The 20,202-nt window shown below is 39.4% G+C and overlaps 1 protein-coding gene across 5 annotated transcripts in view; it reads left to right on the top strand.

Annotated features, from left to right (window-relative positions):
* Window positions 1-20,202, top strand: part of LOC138755105 (centromere protein C-like) — a 118,337-nt gene that overhangs the window by 51,336 nt on the left and 46,799 nt on the right. For all 5 annotated transcript variants that reach the window (XM_069920419.1, XM_069920410.1, XM_069920429.1 and 2 more), the window contains exons 9-11: window positions 8,362-8,560; window positions 14,099-14,251; window positions 18,663-19,609. In XM_069920419.1, coding sequence (XP_069776520.1) covers window positions 8,362-8,560; window positions 14,099-14,251; window positions 18,663-19,609 — 1,299 coding nt within the window. The remainder of the gene's footprint in view (window positions 1-8,361; window positions 8,561-14,098; window positions 14,252-18,662; window positions 19,610-20,202) is intronic.

Below are 20,202 nucleotides of genomic sequence, written 5' to 3'. Positions count from 1 at the left end.
GATCATTAATAGTAAATCATGCAAATCACTTAGCTTGGGATTGGACAGTCTTTTCATCGAGAAAAGGCAGCTGTTTGGCCCATTGTGCAATATCCTATTTGGGCTTTTCAGAAACTAGTCTATAGCTAATTTTGTTTATCCTCTTTGGATATTAATTCATCTGGCCCACTCAGTACCGGTTATGATCACAGTGGGAAATCAGTTGATATCCCCCATAAATGCAGTAGCAGATCACCTATATATAAAAAAGGCTGCTTCCATCATAATGTTCAGGAAGAATTGTGGTACGTCATATTAAAGGTCTCATGTCTTCATTATGTGATTGTTTAAATTAGCATAAATTGCTTTATTTGCAACAACCTGTTTAATGTTAATTTAATTAATAGGTATCTGAGGCATAATGTTTGTCCTGAAACAAGTGTGTTCATTTCCTTTGGGGATGACGAGGTACTGTCTTTTGTGCTACTCCAGTCATCCTTCTCAGTCGGAGCTCATAAAAGGCCCAAATGCTAATTGGCAATAACTATTAGTCAGTTGCAGGACAACTCTGATGTTTCAAACAAGTGTGTTCATTTCCTTTGGGGATGACGAGGTACTGTCTTTTGTGCTACTCCAGTCATTCTTCTCAGTCGGAGCTCATAAAAGGCCCAAATGCTAATTGGCAATAACTATTAGTCAGTTGCAGGACAACTCTGATATTTCAAAATGGTCGGGACTGGGGCTATGTCAGATAAATGTTTGTTTCAGATAACTGGTCACTTTAAAAAAACAAGCCGAGGAGTAACAGCAAATCACTTGCAACAGTGTTTAAACAAAAAGAGAAGGCTTTTTAAGCATTAAAATAATGTTTAATTCTCACTAAAAAAAAAATACTGACTCTAACACCTCCGCTGATCACTGATACCTCCCCACCAATAAACAAGGAGATAACATCACAGACTGCTACAAAATACACAGATATCCCTGAGCAATTTACGTACATGTGGTGTTTCTCACCCTCCCTCTCCCACCTCCTTAAAAAAAAGAGGAGAAAGAAAGGCTGGGTGTGGTGTCTACGCTTTTGATGTGTGACCATGGAGGCCGTGGAGCCACCCTCTCCTTGTGATTCTTTTGTGGTGTAAGGTGGTGCTGATGCAGAAAGTTGAATTGCACCAGTCTGTATCTAGAATTAATCACTCTTGTCACACTGACTCTACACCAATCTGACCAGTATCTCTCATCAATTGTGATGCTCAGGTTCTTGATCTGTGTAGCCTTTGCTTGGGGCTTTCACCTTGGAGTACTGAGTACATTCTTGAAATAAATTTGGGTGTGTTTCCCACTTGAAGCATCCCTTCAACTTCACTAGGTGTAGGTGGGGTCATTGCAGGGTCCATCTATCCCTTAGAATCGATCTTAACTGGAAGAAACAATGAAAGGTCCCATAAGACACATCCTATTTACCTTTTAGCTGTTCAAAGGACATAAGCTACCTCCCTTCATAGCAGTCCACTATATTATTGGATTCCCTGCCAATGCCAAATGTCCAAGATTTTATTATCCATGTTCACTGACTTCAATTTATTATGAATCAGTGGCGCCTTAGGCGATAACTCCACTTTCTGTCCAATACACTCATTGATCTCATGCCAGATTTTAATCAGATGTTTCAGTATGGGGGTTATCAGTTTTTTTTCCCCCTATTAATTTCGCATCTTATTTTATATGAAATCTTTCACCGTTTTCTCCCTTATTGCATGCAATCCCATTTGCACCTAAGCAGGTGGTTACCCCTCCTCAAAGAAGGATGCAGGGAACCTCGACTGAGCTGCTAGGTAGTATTTCTTAAAATCAGATAACCTTAGCTTCCCCCTCCCCCCCCCCCCCAAAAGCTGTAGTCCCGTATCAGTTTTTTTAAGGCTCTCCTGGGTACTTTCCCAATCCAAATGAGTATCTTTATACTATAATTCAATGACTTAAAGAAGGATTTTGCTAAATGCAATTAGTAGAGACTGGAAGAGGTATTGAAGTCCTGACATCATCATCTTTATGCAATTAACCCTTCCCGTTAAGGTGATAGGCAGGTCCCTCCATCTTATTAAGTCACCCTCAATATTTTTTTAAATATTTAATTTATAATTTTCCAAACTGGAGTCAGTGTTAACAGTATCAACATTCACTACAGTTTACAATTATCAGTAATTATACAAAGTTTTCAGCAGAGCTCAAGCTCTTTTCGTCCCTCTCCATCCCCACCCTCAACATTTAACACTTAACTAACCACAATTACATACAGCATTTAAGACATTCACAACAAAGGTATAAGACATATATCAGGGTTTTATGGGTTTGTCATGACACACACCTTCAATCTTCTTCAGTATTGGGCGGGGGGGGGGGGGGGGGGGGGGTGGTAGTCAAGTTTATGTACATTTTCCAGGTTACTATCAATCTTGATTCCGAAGTATTTCACATATCCTATATGCAACTGAAATTACTGTTTCTTTGATATTCTTCATAGTCAAATTTATTTATTGCCTCCCGTGGCTCCTTAAAGTGTTTTCTCTCCCCTCCTGTTAGCATGGTTCTTAGGATGGCTAGGTACAACATCGCATAATCTATTTTTAAAAAATCTCGCAATATTTTCTTGGCCTGGTCAAATTATTTTCATTGCTTGAGCAGCGCTGGACTCAGATCAGGGAAGAACATCAGTCTCTCACCCCCCCACCCCACACCGGAATTCCCACTGGTCCCCGTCTCCCTTGATAGAGCCATCGCTGCCCTCAGCACTGTTTCCCGGTCCAGAATCAGATCCGGCTTTGGTCACTGATTTGAGGCAGGATGGGGCTGAATGTCCTATGGGCCCTTTCTGTGACTTGAGGTCTCTAAATTGATCCCTTCCCAATACTTCAGGGATCCACTGTTCAAAGAACTCAACAGAGTCCTTCCCTTCCTCCCTCTCTTTCAGGCCCCATAGTCTAATATTATTGCGCCGTTTGTAGTTTTCCAAATATTCCAACTTAACTATTGTCATGATAATGAATATGTATGAGATGTACCGGAAGTCGCGTGGTATGAGAGAGAGATAAGAACACAAGCAGGAGAACAAAGGAAACGGGAAAATAAAAAGACACTGAGAAGTTTACCTGATAAAACTTGTGTTTAATGTTTTATTAACTTCACATTTCGGGCCACAAATGTGACATTGGAGACGAGGATGAAAGAAGCTTGAAGAAAATTAAAGACTAAACAAGATTACAGAGGATTACAGACAACTTCAAGGTGATAAGAATTTTCTCTTTGTCTCAGTACTTTTGGGGCTGGAATATTTCCTCATGGCTGGGGCAGACGGTGACTTTCTAACACATAGTGGAATTGCTCATTTTGACCCAACGGGTGATACAAGCACTGTAAGTGTGAAGTGGAAGGCATGGCTGGAAGAATTTGAATCCTACGCCGACAGTCGTGGCCTATTTCTAGATAACGGTACAGTTGAACAAAAAGCGCAGAGAAGGGCGTTACTTCTTTTCACTGCAGAACCCTCAGTTCGGGGAACATTTAAGACACTTTTGAATACTGGAAGAAAGGATGAGTACCGGAAAGCGGTAGATGCATTAAATGCACACTATGTAGTGACACCGAATGCTACATTTCAACGCCATTTGTTTCGGAGAACGAGACAAGAAGATGGCCAGACAATTGCTCAGTACATGACGAGACTACGCCAGCTAGCTGATGGATGCAATTACATGCCAGCTGATTTGGACAACCAATTATTGGATCAAGTCGTACAGCACTGCAGATCAGATAAACTCAGAAGACGTCTACTGGAAAGAGGGAGTGAGTTGGAACTTACCGATGCTTTAACCATTGCTGCTGCATTAGAGGCTGTTGAAGGGCAATTTCATACCATGACCCTGAAAGACAACTCAAGCCAGCAAATTAAGAGGCTCTCACATCGCCATAACCAGCCAAGATATACGCCAACACAGGACGTGGACTGTTATCGATGTGGAAACCGAGGTCACTTTGGAAAAGACCCATATTGCCCGGCCAAAGGCAAAGTTTGCAGAAAGTGTGGAGGTAAGGACCACTTTGCAAAGAAGTGCAAAAGCAAGTCCAATGCAGACCAGAAGAGGAAGAGTACAACTTCCAAAGGCAAAGCCTTGGGGGAAAGGAAAGTACCCTGGAAAGAAAGATACCATTCGCCAGATAGACGGTGACGATGATGATACCCAGGAGGAACAGAGTTGTTAACAATTTACGTTGAATGAAGTACATCATGAGAAGGTCCCAGTGATCATTGGTGGAGTGACAGTGCAGGTCATTGTAGACTCAGGCAGTGACAGTAATGTGATTGATCGACATTTATGGGAGAAGTTGAAAAGCAAAAATATCATCTGTACCTCAAAGAAGTGTTCCAAGAAACTGTATCCATACACAGCAACCAAGCCATTGCAGACCATTGGATGTTTTACTGCAACTGTTGAAGCTGGAGATAAGTACACCGAAGCAGAGTTTATGGTCATAGAAGAGAGGGGAGAACCATTGCTGAGTAGAAGCACAGCGCAAGACCTGGCAATACTTCATATTGGAGCTTGTGTCAATTCAATTCAGTCATACGAGGATATGAAGCAAGAATTCCCCGCAGTCTTCCAAGGAGTAGGAAAGCTGAAAGGTCGACAATTGAAGCTAGCGGTAGATGAAACGGTCAAACCCAAGGCACAACCAATGCGCCGAACTCCGTTTGGACTTTGTGGGAAAGTCGAAGCCAAAATTAAAGAATTGATGGAACAAGACATTATTGAACCGGTGGAACATTCGACACAATGGGTCAGTCCCGTATTGATTGTGCCCAAACCAAAGGGTGACATAAGACTATGTGTTGACATGAGAATGGCCAATGAAGCTATAATTAGAGAACGACAACCTATACCAACAGTGGAGGAAATACTTCAAGGACTAACTACCAGTAAGATATTCTCAAAAATTGATTTGAAATGGGGCTATCATCAATTAGAGCTGGATCCAGGTTCCTGAGATGTAACAACATTTGTGACTCACTGTGGATTGTATCGTCACAAGAGACTATGATTTGGAATTAATGCAGCTTCGGAGATCTACCAGTATGAAATCCATCGAGTGATTCAAGGCATTCCTGGAGTTGCCAACATTTCTGACGACATCATAGTCCATGCACCAACGAAGGAAGAGCATGACAAACGGTTGAGGCGTGTACTATCTAGACTACAGGAGGCAGGCCATACCGTGAATGGAAACAAGTGCCAGTTCGGTGTGTCAGAAATGGACTTCATGGGACACAGACTTACACGGGAAGGACTAAACCCTGCAGAGGCCAAGGTGAAAGCTATTGCAGAGGCACGTGCACCTCAGAACGCAACAGAGGTGAGGAGTTTCCTGGGATTAGTCAATTTTTGTGCAAAGTTCATTCCTAATTTCGCTACAGTGGCAGAACCACTAAGGAAACTAACCAGGAAAGGTGTACCATTTCATTTTGGATCTGAGCAGAAGAAAGCGTTCACGGCGCTGAAGCAAAGCCTGACAGATGCAAAAACTCTTGGATATTACGATCCGGCGGCATCAACCAAAGTCATAGCGGATGCCAGCCCAGTTGGTTTAGGAGATGTGTTGGTCCAGATGCATGATGGAGGACCAAGAATCATTGCCTATGCCAGCAGATCGTTATCAGATGTGGAGAGAAGATACTCTCAGACAGAGAAAGAAGCACTCGGACTTGTATGTGCCTGTGAGAGGTTCCATGCATATTTATACGGCATTGAATTTGAACTCATCACAGATCATAAGCCATTAGAGGTGATCTATGCACCTAGATCCAAACCATGTGCCAGAATAGAGAGATGGGTACTCAGACTACAACCCTACAAATATAAAGTAATCCACATTGCAGGGAAAACAAACATTGCAGATGCGCTGTCCAGATTGGTGAAGGATGGAGGTCCACAATCCAAGTCAGAATTGGGAACAGAAACAGAGAGCTTTGTACGCTTCGTAGCTATTCAGGCGACACCGAAAGCTGTGACTACGAAGGAAGTCGAGAGAGAATCCGAACGTGATCCAGAACTCATGGAAGTAAGAGAATGCATACAGAGTGGACAATGGGAGAAGTGTACTCACAAGGCTTACATTCCCATTAGAGACGAACTTTGTTGCATCGGACAGTGTGTATTAAGAGGTTGCAGATTGGTGATACCGCAAAGATTGAGACCGAAGATCGTATCCTTAGCGCATGAAGGACACCTAGCAAAACCTCAGAACCAAGGTATGGTGGCCAAGTTGTGATAAAGACGCAGAGAAATTTGTTAAAACTTGTCACGGATGTCAAATCACAAGTAGGAGTAATCCGCCAGAACCGATCCAGAGTACGCAACTTCCGACAGGACCATGGATCGACGTAGCTGTTGATTTTCTTGGACCTTTACCGACAGGTGAATCAATTATGGTAGTGATAGATTACTACAGCAGATACTATGAGTACGTGGTGTTGAAGTCCACAACCACTGAAAAAACAATACAAGCGTTAGCAGAGATATTCGCAAGATATGGATTACCAGTTACATTATACTCTGACAATGGTCCACAATTCATTTCAGAGACATTTGCGGAATACATGAGGACCACAGGTATCCACCATCATAAAGTAACTCCGAAATGGCCGCAAGCCAACGGAGAAGTAGAGAGACAAAATCAATCCATTGAAAAACGATTGAGAATTGCACACGCAGAAGGACAAAATTGGCGAAAAGCATTGCTATCTTATGAGGCTGTCTATCGAGCAACGCCTCATGCAACCACTGGAAAAAGTCCTGCAGAAGCATTTTTTGGGAGAAAAATCCGCACAAAAATGCCAGAAATAAAGGAAATCTGAGACGACCAGGTGATGAGGGACCACGATGCTGAAAAGAAAGGTGCAGCAAAGCTGTACACAGATTCGAAACGTGGAGCCAAGTACTCAGACATCATGCCAGGAGATAATGTTCAAGTGAGGCATGAAACTGGTGGTAAGCTAGACACACCTTATTACCATCAACCCTATACTGTCGTATCCAGAAGTGGCAGTATGGTGACAGTCAAGTCTCCGACTGGAGTCCTGTATAAGAGAAATGTCTCAGGTGTAAAAAGGTACCAGTCCAGAGATACATCGAGCGAAGAGGTTGAAAGGCCAATACGAGATGCTGAAACTGAGAGACCTGATGATGTTCCAGAGGCAGTTACCAGCACTCCTGATGAAGTGACTAGAGCGCCAGAAACACCCGAAGCCGAGGCGAGCAGTATTTCCGACGCTGAGAGTGAACAACCGAGAAGCGACGACAATATCGCAGGCAGGCCGAAACGAAACCGGAAAGCGCCCAAACGATACGAAGTTATAAAATTACCATTAGTTACGATGTTCGTATGTTTCCGAGGGATATTGATAAGTGAAGGTAAAGTTTATTTCTGATTAAAGGAGGGATGTCATGATAATGAATATGTATGAGATGTACTGGAAGTCACGTGGTATGAGAGAGAGATAAGAACACAAGCAGGAGAACAAAGGAAACGGGAAAATAAAAAGACACTGAGAAGTTTACCTGATAAAACTTGTGTTTAATGTTTTATTAACTTCACATTTCGGGCCACAAATGTGACAACTATCAGCTGCTTTTTCTCAACAACCTTTATGTCAGCTGTGTTTCCGATGTCCTTGCTCTTGCCCAGGAGGCTGACATCCCTGCTGTTGCTGGGAGCTTGTCTTATGCTAACTACTGCAGGAGGCTGCTCTCCTTGATGACACCGGGACAAGGGATTCTTCTGACCACCTGCGGCTGGGAGACAGTGGCACACAGTTTGAGAGGGAGATTTGGTGAGAAATTCAATAGAGGAATGTAAAGAAGAAATGGAAAGAGAGGGGGAAGGAGTAACCTGAAAGAAGGACAACTGTCGCTCTAATTTCATGTGGAGTGAATTTTTTTCTAAGCTGTGAGGTCAATTTGGCTCTGAAAAATTTCGGCTAAATGAGGATTTCTGATTTGTTTTGGATATTCTCATTTACCAAAAACATTTTTTTAAATTTTGGATAAATGAGGATTTCAGAGAATCCAATTTTGGATAATTGGAGTTTTACTGTACTTCCTTAATTTTCTTTTTTCAAAAGAGCTAATTTATATTTACACAGTAGTGGTCTGTATAAAATGATTGAAAATGAATTGTTAAAACAATTATGTTATTTCAAAGTATCTAAGAATATTTCATTGCTTATTACTATTGTGGCAAGAAAAAATATTTTTAAAGACTTATTTATTATTGGCAGTGCCTCAAATAACAGAGACTGTGACCTAATTTTCTGTTCTACTTTTATAATAGATCAGTATACTAAATGTATGAATTTGGAATCTGTGCCATTGGCTGAGACTGCAGCAGATAATAATGAAAATAACAAATTAGCTGGCTTGGAAAAACACCAGCCACGAACCAGCTTGTTTCGTGGGAAGAAAAAGGAAAGCACCCTTGTGAGTGGCTCTCCAGTTCTTTCAAGACTTCCACAGACAATTAAATCAAAAAGGTATAATCACTAGACTTGCCTTTTTAATTTCTGACTGTATCTGCTCAAAGATGAGCTCCCTCTTACTGATGCATAGTTTTACAAATACATCAGTTTTTCACTATCTCATACAAGGAGCTTCCTGAAATTTTTAAGATGAGTTCCAATGTGTGGATTGAGCTCAATCAGCATTGCTATGTGCATTAAGACAACCTATTTAACAATTTTTAATATACAGTTTTCACTGGCAATAAAAAAATATTATTCATTTGAAATCATGGTTTTCACATAGAACGTCATTGTATCTTTTTTCCACAAACTGCCGTGTACCTTACTCAAATCTCTTTTGTTGTAAACTTTAGATTCTAATTTAAAATATAAGCAAATAAAATATACTACAGCAAAATTTACTTTAAAATTAATGGAATCACTAAGACACAGTCAGGAATAAATAATGGGGTAGAAGAATGAGAGGAGATTTGATGGAGGTATTTTAAAATTATGAGCGGTCTAGACAGAGTAAATGTAGATAGGCTTTTTCCACTGAGGGTAGATGAGATACAAACCAGAGGACATGGGTTAAGAGTGAAAAAGGAAACTTTTAGGGGTACATGAGGGGGAACATCTCCACACAGAGAGTGGTGGGAGTGTAGAATGAGCTGCCAGCTGAAGTGGTGAAATTAGGCACAATGTTAACATTTGAGAAGAATTTTCAATGGATACATGAGTGGGAGAGGTTGGGAGGGCTATGAACTGGGAGCAGGTCAGTGGGACGAGGCAAAAAAAATGAGAGACGAGAAGGGCCAAAGAGGCCTGTTTCTGTGCTGTGATGTTATATGCATGTTCTATGTTATAATACTGTCAGTATTTACTTCCAAGAAAGTTGGGTAGGATGTAACCAACTCTAAAACAAGAGATATGTTTAATTAATCAAGCTGAAAGATGAGAAAAATGCCCTGTTAGCTAGATTTGATCTAGAAATTTGAAATAATCTGGAGAAGAAACATGTTGGCATATGTTTAATAATTAATTAGAATAAGGTGTAGTGCAAAATTATTGCTGAATAGTTAAAATGATTCCTATTTTAATGAAGGAAGACATAATATGTCCAGCACACAATAGACCAGCTTGTTAAGCATAACTCATATCAATGAAGAATTAAATAGGTTAGGTAATTGGCTGAAAGACAGGAAATCATAGAGTAGTGATGGCTGTTTTGATTAAAGAATATGAGTAGTATTGATCAATGCTTGTCCTATGATTTCAATTGGGAATTGTCAGCAAAATTCCTATACTGTATTTGTGTGTTAGATAACAAAGTTAAACAAAGGAGGAAAGAGATATTCAAATAAATTACAGGAGGTTCTTGGTAGATTTTAATTTAGTGATACAGTATGGTAACAGGTCCTTCAACTCCACAACCCCATGACAGGCAATTAGACCCTAGTTACCAATTAACCTAATAGCTCATATGTCTTTGGAAAGTGAGTTGAAACCGGAGACCCAGAAGAAAACCAACATGGTCAAGGGGAGAATATACAAACTCCTTACAGATAATCTGGTTCATTGGCACAGTAATAGCATTGCGCTAACCATGCTGCTCAGAACTGAAGAATGACCATATATTATCAATTAAAATTCAATATAGAAAACAATGAGGTATTAGACACATTAAGAAAAAAATAGATTTGGTTATGCTTAAAAAGATGCATTGAACAGGGAGGAGCCAAGGGATCTAGGTGTAGGAATATTCAAATCCTTAAAGCTGCTATGCAGATCATTGAAACCAGAAGAAAACTGAACTAAAATGTGCCACAAAATCACCAAAAAAGGAACAGAAGCAGGCTATTTGGCCCATCGAGTCTGCTCCGTAAAACCTCCTGAAGCTAAATTGTTCTCACATCTAGATCCAAGTTCTGGCCTTGTCCCCATATCCCATGATAACCTGATTAATTAGATACCTATTAATTTCCCCTTTAAACTACCCCATTGATCGCGCCTCCACAGCTGCATGTGGCAACAAATTCCACAAATCCACTACCCTCTGGCTAAAGAAATTTCTCATCATCTCTGTTGTAAATAGGTACTTTTAAATTCTAATACTGTGCCCTCTTGACCTGGAATCACCCAACAGAGGAAACATCTTATTTACATTTACTCTGTCCAATTCATTCATTATTCAAAATGTTTCTATGAGATCCCCTCTCATTCTTCTATATTCTAATTAATAGAGTCCATGAGCCGCTAAGCATGCCTCGTATGTTAGCCTTCTCATTCCTGGAATCATTCTGTAAACCTCTGTACACTCTCCAACCTTGCTATATCCTTTCTATGATATGGGGCTCAAAACTGCACACAGCACTCCAAATGAGGTCTCACCAGTGCCCCATAGAGTCTCATCAACACCTCTTTATTCTTATACACAATCCCCTTTGAAATGATTGCCAACATAGTATTCGCCTTCCTTACCTGGCGGTCAACTTTCAGGTTACCCTGCATGAGGACACCCAAGTCCCTTTGTATTTCTGAGGTTTGAATTTTCTCCCCATCCAAATAATAATCCGACCATTTATTTCCTCTACCAAAATGCACAACCGTACATTTCTCAACATTTTATCTATCTGCCATTTCTTTGCCCATTCTCCTAAGCTGTCTAAGACTCTCTGCAAGCTTTCGATTTCTTCTACACTTCATACTCTACCATCTATCTTGGTGTCATCTGCAAACTTTGCTACAGAACCATTTAATCCACAATCTAAATCATCAATGTACATTGTAAAAAGAAGCGGCCCCAGCACCAGCCCTTGCAGAACACCACTAGTAATAGGCAACCAACCAGAATAGGATCCCTTTATTCCCACCCTTTGCTTCCTGTTTATCAGCCAATACTCTACCCAATCTATTAGTTTTCCAGTAATTCCATGTGCTGTCATCTTATTAAGCAGTCTGTTATGCAGTAATTTACAAATACACTACATCCACAGCCTCTCCCTTGTCCACCCTTCTTCAGATTTCCTCAAAAAATCCCATTACGTTGGTTAGGCAGGATCTTCCCTTCATGAAACCTGAGTATTCCATAACCTCGTCCTTGAGGATCGATTCCAATATCTTTCCAACTACTGAAGTCAGACTAATAGGTCCTTTTTCCTGCCTCTCTCCTTTCTTAAACAGTGGAACTACATTTGTGACCTTCCAATCCTTGGAGCCATGCCTGAGTCTATTGATTTCTGGAAAATTAATTCCAAAGCCTCTACAATCTCCAAGGCCACCTCCTTCAGAACCCATGGGTGCACCTCATCCAGTCCCAGAGACATCTTACTTTTAGATCATTCAGCTTACTAAGCACTATCTCTCTTGCAATCCTGACTGTACTTAATTCTATTCCTGGAGACCTTTGAATATCAGGTATATTGTTAATGTCCTCCACAGTGAAGACTAATGCAAAATATCCATTTAGTTTCTCTGCCATCTCTTTGTTACCCATTATAATTTCTCCAGCTTCTTTTTCAATCGGCCCTATATCTACCCTTGTCTCTTTTTTACTTTTTGTATATCTGAAGAAACTCTTAGTATCCTTTTGTATGTTATTTGCCATTTTCCTTTCATAATTCATCTTTTCTTTCCTAATGACTTTTTTTGTCTCTGTAAGTTTTAAAAAATTTTCCAGTCCTGTGCTTTTCCAGTAATTTTTGCTACCCTGTATTTCCTCCCTTTTGCTTTTGCTTTAACCTCTCTTGTGAGCCACATCTGCGTCATTTTACTATTTCTAATTTTCCTTTTCCTTGGAATATATCTATCCTGTGCTTGCTTTATTTCTTGTAGAAATATCAACCAATTCTGTTCTGCCGTCCTCTCATCAAACTTACTTTTCCAGTCAACTTGGGCCATTTCCTCTCTCATACCACTGTAATTCAATTTAGATGAAGAATGAAGTTATGTTAAACCTGTATCAAATTAATTATTAGACAACAGTTAAAGTACTATGAAAATGAGAAGTTTTCATGAAGAGACCTGAAGCATTGTCTGGTTTTCTTTCCACATATGCTGATCTCATGAGTTTTACCAGTGGGTTCTTCAACACTCACAAATATTGGAGAAATTATTAGTCGAAAAGCTTCTGAGGGATTATTAATCATATGAACAATGTGGATTATTTGGAGTTATTCTGCATGTTAAAGGAATGTCTAGATTATATGTCTAGATTATATTTGAAGTCAATGTGAATTTTAGCAGGTATTTTGACAAGATAACAGAGTGGCAAAAAGATTGAAAGGATCCAAAAGAAAGTGCCAAGTTGAATTCACATTTGGCTCTAAGATCAATGAATCATCAGAGCCTGAGAGCTTGCATCCAAGAGAAATTTAGGATTTTCCAACAATCCTTGCATTCTGGATCAGTTCCATATGTTTGGAGGGTAGCTGATATCGCCCCACTGCAAAAAAGGGACATGTAAAATAACAAATTACAGAGGAGTTACCTGATCTTGATAGTGAGGAAAATAATAGTCCATTAATAAAGCACAGAATCTTCTAAAGTCATCATGGATTTATGAGGGGCGCTGGACAAAGTGACAACTCTCTGTCTCCCTTTCAGTAGTCAAAAATTAAAGAATTTCATATATGTTACATTCTAAATGTAGTATTATGCGACAAAAAGGAACCTTAAAAGAGAAATAATGCTTCACAGTTTTCTAGAATTTCGTTAGTATGCATCTCGTTAGTATGCATCTTGTAGGATAGGTGGGTGAATGTGGTGGATGAAGACTTTTGACAAGTTTCCAAGGAAGAGAATTAAGCATTCAGAATTGTAGCATTTTAGTTATGGAGTCATGGATAAAGAACTGTTGGGTGTGTAGGAAACGAAGACCTTAGCATCAATGGCTTTTAAAAAATTAAATTGGCGTACACCAGTGGTTTTCAAACTTTTACTTTCCACTCACTTACCACCTTAGGTTATCCCTATGCCATAGGTTTTCTGTGATTAGTAAGAGATGACAAGGTGGAAAGAAAAAGTTTGAGAACCACTGTTTTAATTGTACCTAATTGACTCGTTATGTGCACGGTTTCATAACTCCAAAGGAAATGGACCTATGATAACTTTCCTCAAGCAAAATATTTCAGTAACAATTGGGTCAAAGTGGTAGTTCTCAACCTTTTTTTCCTCCATTCACATACTGTTTTATACTATATACTTTTCAGTGGTGGATCATATTTTTGTAGACAGCCCTTTGTTGAGGTATATCTTTTCCCTATCACTTCCCAGCTATTTTTTCTTTTGCCATTCCACCAATATCTTGCCTGTGCTCCTCCCCCTGCCCCTCCACCGCACCATTTTATTCAGACACCTGCCTCCTTTTTGCTCATACCTTGATGAAGGGCTCAGGTTCAAAAAGTTATCTTTGCTAAATAAAGAATGCTGCATGACTTGATGACTTTCTCTAGCACTTTTGATATTATTAGTTTAGAATTTTGCAGTTTAGACTTTGAAATTTCCATATCTCTTGAATATTAGCTTTTATTACTATTGTAGTGAAATAGTACTCGTATTTTTTAATTGCAGACCAGATTTGTGTGCAAGTGAAATACCTGCACTCTTGAACAATCAGCATGTGGATAATCAACAAAATGCTTATCTATCTGAAAATGTTGTCCCATCTACCTCTGGGCTTGAAAAACAACAGAAAAAATCATCATTTTTAAGTTTTGGAATAAAGTAAGTTTTCACTTTCTTTGCAAGAATGCTATAATGATTATTTATTATTTGTGACATTTAAAAAAAAGGCTTTTTGTAATCTGTATGTGCTGCCTCAGTTTTGCAAGAAAAGAGCAATTTGTTTGCAATCCCAAATAATTCAGTTTGGTTCCCCATGTTTTTTTTTCACTTGGGGAAATGTTTGAGTTATCAAAAAAAAATGGAAAAATACAACTCCAAAGAAATCTTGTGGAAAGTATATTAAAGAAATACATGAAATAATAATCATTGGTAATAATACAAGCCAGTGGAAATTTTCCCAATTCCCAATAACTTTAGTTTTACTCGCATTTCTTAATGCCATTCTTGGTCAAATCTTCTTTTGAAATCACTTTCACCTTGATCCTGGAATTCAGCTCTTGTGCCCACATTAGACAAAGTCTGTTGAGGCCTGCAATTGAGTACCGTAAATATACGTGTATAATGCAAAAAAAAATTCCCCCTTTTTCCCCATAAATTGAATTGTTTTTCTGCAGGCGGGTGAGCAGTAGTCGGCAGCATGACTCGGGCAGCCGACCGGGTGAGCGGTAGTCAGCAGCAAGACTCAGGAGGCTGGGCGGGCGGGTGAGCAGAGAGACACAAGCGCAACTCAGGAGGTCGGGCGGGTGGGAGAGCAGAGAGACGCGAGCACGACTCAGGAGGTCAGGCGGGCGGGCGGAGAGACGGCAGTGCGATTCGGGCAGGTGAGGGGAAGGGGGTCATATTATACATGGGGGTAAAAAATTTTTCCCCCTTTTTCCACTAAAAAATGGGGGGGGGTGTTGCATTATACACCAATATTTATGGTAATCTTGGCTCAGTTCAAACTTAAATTAACACATCTTGCTAAATGACCACTAATTGATGATGAGAATTAGTTTATTGACATACACACAAGTACAATCTAAAGATTCACTGAATTTTTTTTTACTTGCTGCAGCCAACCAGGTATGTAAGGTACACCAACCACAGTACATTAACTTGTTGAAAGTTAGGAAAGACATAATAAATGTAAAGATAGATAGATAAATAAGGTTGACAGTATTTTCTTTCCATAATTTTCTTGATGGAAAGATTGAATTTGTTGGTTTTGAGCTACTTGATGGTTTAGATTTGTCATCAGTTCTGATTAGCTGAATGGTCGTGCTATTGGGAGTGATTATGTCTGCAGTTTGAACATGGAACTTCATCTCTACAATTATTACAATACTTGTTCCTTTTTCTACAGTTTTTCCAATAAAAAAAAGTTGAAATTGGTTTTGGTGCTCCTTCCACTTGCATGCCTTTCTGAAGCCATGTGTCATACAAGAATGACCAAGTTGATTAACAATAATATGGAATAATATCCTTGTTCCAAAAATAAGTAGGAAACTTTCTTGTGCATATTTAACATGATGCTGTGAGACTGCATGTGGTCTGAACTTGATGCTCAGAGTTCCTAAAGAGTCACTCCCTCTTGACTGTACAGCATTGTGCGACTCTTTCTGGTGGGGTAGTCTATAGACATTCCAAAAGGAATTAATGCACACAGTGCCCTCCTTAATATTTGGGACAAAAACACATTTCCTTGATTTGTCCCTGTGATGCACAGTTTTACATTTAGAATCAAACAATTCACATGTAATTAAAGTGCACATTCCAGATTATATTGAAGATTATTTATATACATTTTGGTTTGACCATGTAGAAATTACGGCACTTTTAAAAAAAAATACATAATCCCCTCATTTTGTGAGTACTCAGGTATGTTAATTTCTTCATTTGTGCAGGTATAGGAGAGTTAGGCTTGCTTCAATGCTTTTGATCGCCTTTGGAGTCTGTAGTTGCCATTTTTCAACATGAGGACCAAAGTTATGCCAATGAAAGTCAAAGAATCCATTATGAGGTTAAAAAACAAGAATAAAACAGTGAGAGAAACCTTAGGATTACCAAAATCAACTGTTTGGAATATCATTAAGATGAAAAAAAGTATTGGTGAGCTCAGTAATTGCAAAAAGACTGATAGGCCAAGGAAGACCACCACTGCTGATCACAGAACAATTCTCATCATAATAAAGAAACATTCCCAAACGCCTGTCCGACAGATCAGAAGCACTCTTCAGGAGGCAGGAGTGGATGTGTCGATGACTACTGTCTGTAAAAGACTTCATGGAGAGAAATACAGAGGCTACACTACAAGATGCAAACACTAGTTAACCTCAGAAACAGAACGGCCAGATGACAGTTTGTCAAGAAGTATTTAAAAGAGCCTGCAGAATTCTGGAAAAAGGTCTTGTGGACAAATGAGACCAAGATTAACCTGTATCAGAGTGATGGCAAGAGCAAAGTGAGGAACTGCTCAAGATCCAAAGCATACTACCTCATCTGTGAAATGTGGTGGGGCTGTTATGGCCTGGCCATGTATAGCTGCCACAGTTACTGGTACACTTATTTTCATTGATAATGTAACTGCTGATAGCAGTAGCAAAATGAATTCTTAGTCGTATAGAAACATCTGCTGAAGTTCGAGCAAATGCCTGCAAAGTAATTGGACGACGCTTCATCCTACAACAAGACAATGATCCCAGACATACTGCTAAAGCAACAAAGGAGTTTTTTAAAGCTAAAAACTGAAAAATTCTTGAATGGCCAAGTCATAATCTGATTGAAATCCAATTGAGCATTCCTTCCATATGCTGAAGAGAAAGGTGAAAAGCCCCCCCGACCAAGAAGGGCATCACCAGAGAATATGCTCAGCACCTGGTAATGTCTTCTTCAAGCTGACATTGCATGCAAGGGATATGCACCAAAGTGCTAACCATGATAACTTTAATATACAGGTGCTCCTCAACTTACAATGGGGTTACATTCCGGCAAACCCATCGTAAGACGAGAAAGAATACCGCATTTACCATTATTTATAATTAAATTTTGAATTGCTTTCTCACTGAAAAAAAATCAATATACACAGTTGAACGCACACTGGGCATAAAAAATGTTTGAAGCATTGAACTAAAATTAATTGCTGGTTGGTGGGGATGCTAAAGCGTATATCACAAGTGTGGGATCAGATCAGAATTTGAAATTGAAAGTAAAGATTCAAACCAACATAACCTTAAAAAATCGTATGCCAGACCATCGTAAGTAGGGGAGCACCTGTACATACCACTGCTATTACCCAACAATGACGGTGCCCTGAAATGAGGGGATTACAGTATGTATAAAACATGGAGTAATTTCGACATGGTCAAATCAAAATGTATGCAAATAACCTTGAATAAAATCTGGAATGTGCACTTTAAACATATGTGGCTGTTTGATTACTAATTTAAAAATGTGGAGCACTAGGGCAAATAAAAGAAAAATTGTGACTATCACAAACATTATGGAGGGAACTGTATGTGTCCATTTTGCAAGTTTCTATTTATTGCTATCTTCGTTAATTTTAAATAGACAGTAAAAATCCTAAAATCCCAACTGCTTGGGAATTGGGTCGGTCTGGGTTTTCAGATTTTCCAGATTCTCAAACAGTACTTTTAAATTCAAATTTAAGGAGAATAGATAGGTAAATTGTGATAGTTTATTAACAAAACATTTTTTTCAGATGCCTGTCTACATTTTTTCATATCCTGATGAAGGGCTCAACCCCAAAACATTGGCTGTCAATCTTTATCTTTGCTACATAAAGTACAGTGTTTGACTAGATCAGTTTCTCCAGCATTGTGCTTTTATAACTATCAAAAAGTTGCATTGATCAGTCACTGCTTAAAGACAGCTATACTTCATTCAACATATAATATCAAACACGATAATTTTACATTGAAACTGATGGCAGCCCAGGAACTTTGTGGCAGTTGCTGGGAACAGGTTTTATCCTGATTTTGAGAGGTGTCTGTTTAGAATTTCACTTTCTGCTGCTACTGTCAGATGATCCTTCTTCCTCCTCCATCCCTAGTAGGTTAATTGGCTGGAGTAAATTACCCTGAGTTTGGGTAAGTTTAAAAAAAAATTGAAGGGAAGTTGATATGAGCCCATGAGAAAATAAGTTAAAGGTGAATGGAAGTGGTGTGATTACACTGCATTACATTGGACCCAATGGGCTTCCTGGATTGTAATACAGTAAACGTCCAAAAATCCAGATGTCAGAAATCTGAACCACTCGAGAATCCGGACTTCTCAACAACTCTGATTTTGTGTGCATGCCTGCGTGCATTGCTTAAGCGCAACAGATGCACTTGCCTGAGAATCCGGAAAATCTGGACCGATGCAATCCCCAAGCAGTCCAAATTTTAGGACTTTTACTGTAAATAATATCTACTTTTATACAATTTTTAGGTTTAATCCCAATAGTAGGCTTTGCACTAGATGAGAATTTGATAACTCTTTAATATATATATATATATTTCCTTTGCAGGCCAGCTTTTTCAGCATTGCCACATGTAAAAAAAATTAATCCTGTTACTTCAGCACCTAATCTCGGGTTTGAATTTGATGTGGACGAAGAGAACTTCTGTTTTGAGTCACTTAGTACAATACCAATGAAAGCCTTTGTACAAAAGCAGGACCCAGCTGAACAGGAAAAGAAACCTGTCACAGATACAAAGAAAACAATAAAGAACAATAGAATGCAAAAGGTAGCAAAAGCAAGAAAACTCACCATTCAATCAAAAAAGGTTGATGATGAAAAACATGTAGTTCATAGCAAAAAAAACAAAGAAAAAAATGAAAATCAACCAAGGAAAAGACCTGCATATTTATTGAAAAATAATATTGAGAAAGAACAAGAGGAAGAGCACAATGAACTTTCATCCCATTCAAAATGTTTCATACCCAGGCAAAAAAAAATAAAAGCTGCAAGGTCAAACAAAAAAGCTGTGGTGGAATTTGAAGGAAGTGGAGAGCAGGAAAAGATACAAGAACCAGAAGAATTGCATCAAGAATCTCATCTTCATATTAAAGAATATAATTACACGGAAAAGGCTGAACTTTTTGATCACAGTGCGATTACTTCAAAAAGGGTTTCAGAATCTGAAAGCTCAAGAAATTTGTCTCCAACTGATTCAAAATATTTGGTGGCTTCAAAGCAAACAAAGTTAGGCAAAAAACAAGGAAGACAAAGAAAAGCATCTGTCATTAAGTCTAAAAGAGCTAAAGAAAAAGAAGAAATAAAGGCCCATTTTTATGGTCAGGAAAATGAAAATAGAATGGAAGGATGCAGGATGTCTAAGCTGGATATAATGACTGCTCAGAATCTCCCAACAAATAAAAGTCCAGTAAATGATTGTAATGAAAATTCATTTCCAAATTCAGGGTCTGAAAACAAAAGGAGAGCAAAGAAGCAACATAAACAGATGGCAATAGGTATACATTTAAAGTTTTTTGACTATTTCAGCTTCATTCAGGTACAGTACAACACTCTGATTATCTGAAATCAGATTCTCTGAAATCCTCATTTATCTCAAAATTTAAAAAAATTTGAGATAAAGGAGGATACCCAAAATAAATCAGAATTCCTCATTTATCCAAAATAATTTTGGAGCCAAACTGATCTCACAGGTTGAAAATAAAATTCACTCGACATGAAATTAGAGCAATGATTGTCCTTGTTTCAGGTAACTCCCTCCCCTCTCTTTCCATTTCTTCTTTACTTTCCCTTATTGATGTTTCTCTCCAACTCTCTCTCTCAAACTGTGTGCCATTGTCTCCCAGCCACAAGCGGTCAGAAGAATCCCTTGTCCTGGCGCCATCAAGGAGAGTGGGCTCCCGGCAGTAGTGGAGTCGTTGGGCTCCCAGCAGCAGTGGGGAAGTCGGCTTCCGGCAGCAGTGGGGAAGTCGGCTCACGGCAGCAGTGGGGAAGTCGGCTCCCGGCAGCAGTGGGGAAGTCGGCTCCCGGCAGCAGTGGGGAAGTCGGCTCCCGGCAGCAGTGGGGAAGTCGGCTCCCGGCAGCAGTGGGG

Source organism: Narcine bancroftii, chromosome 1 (genome assembly GCF_036971445.1).
Source record: "Narcine bancroftii isolate sNarBan1 chromosome 1, sNarBan1.hap1, whole genome shotgun sequence".
Classification (NCBI taxonomy): Eukaryota; Metazoa; Chordata; class Chondrichthyes; order Torpediniformes; family Narcinidae; genus Narcine; species Narcine bancroftii.
The sequence above is the reverse complement of the archived record's forward strand: the minus strand, read 5'-3'. Positions and strand labels throughout refer to the sequence as shown.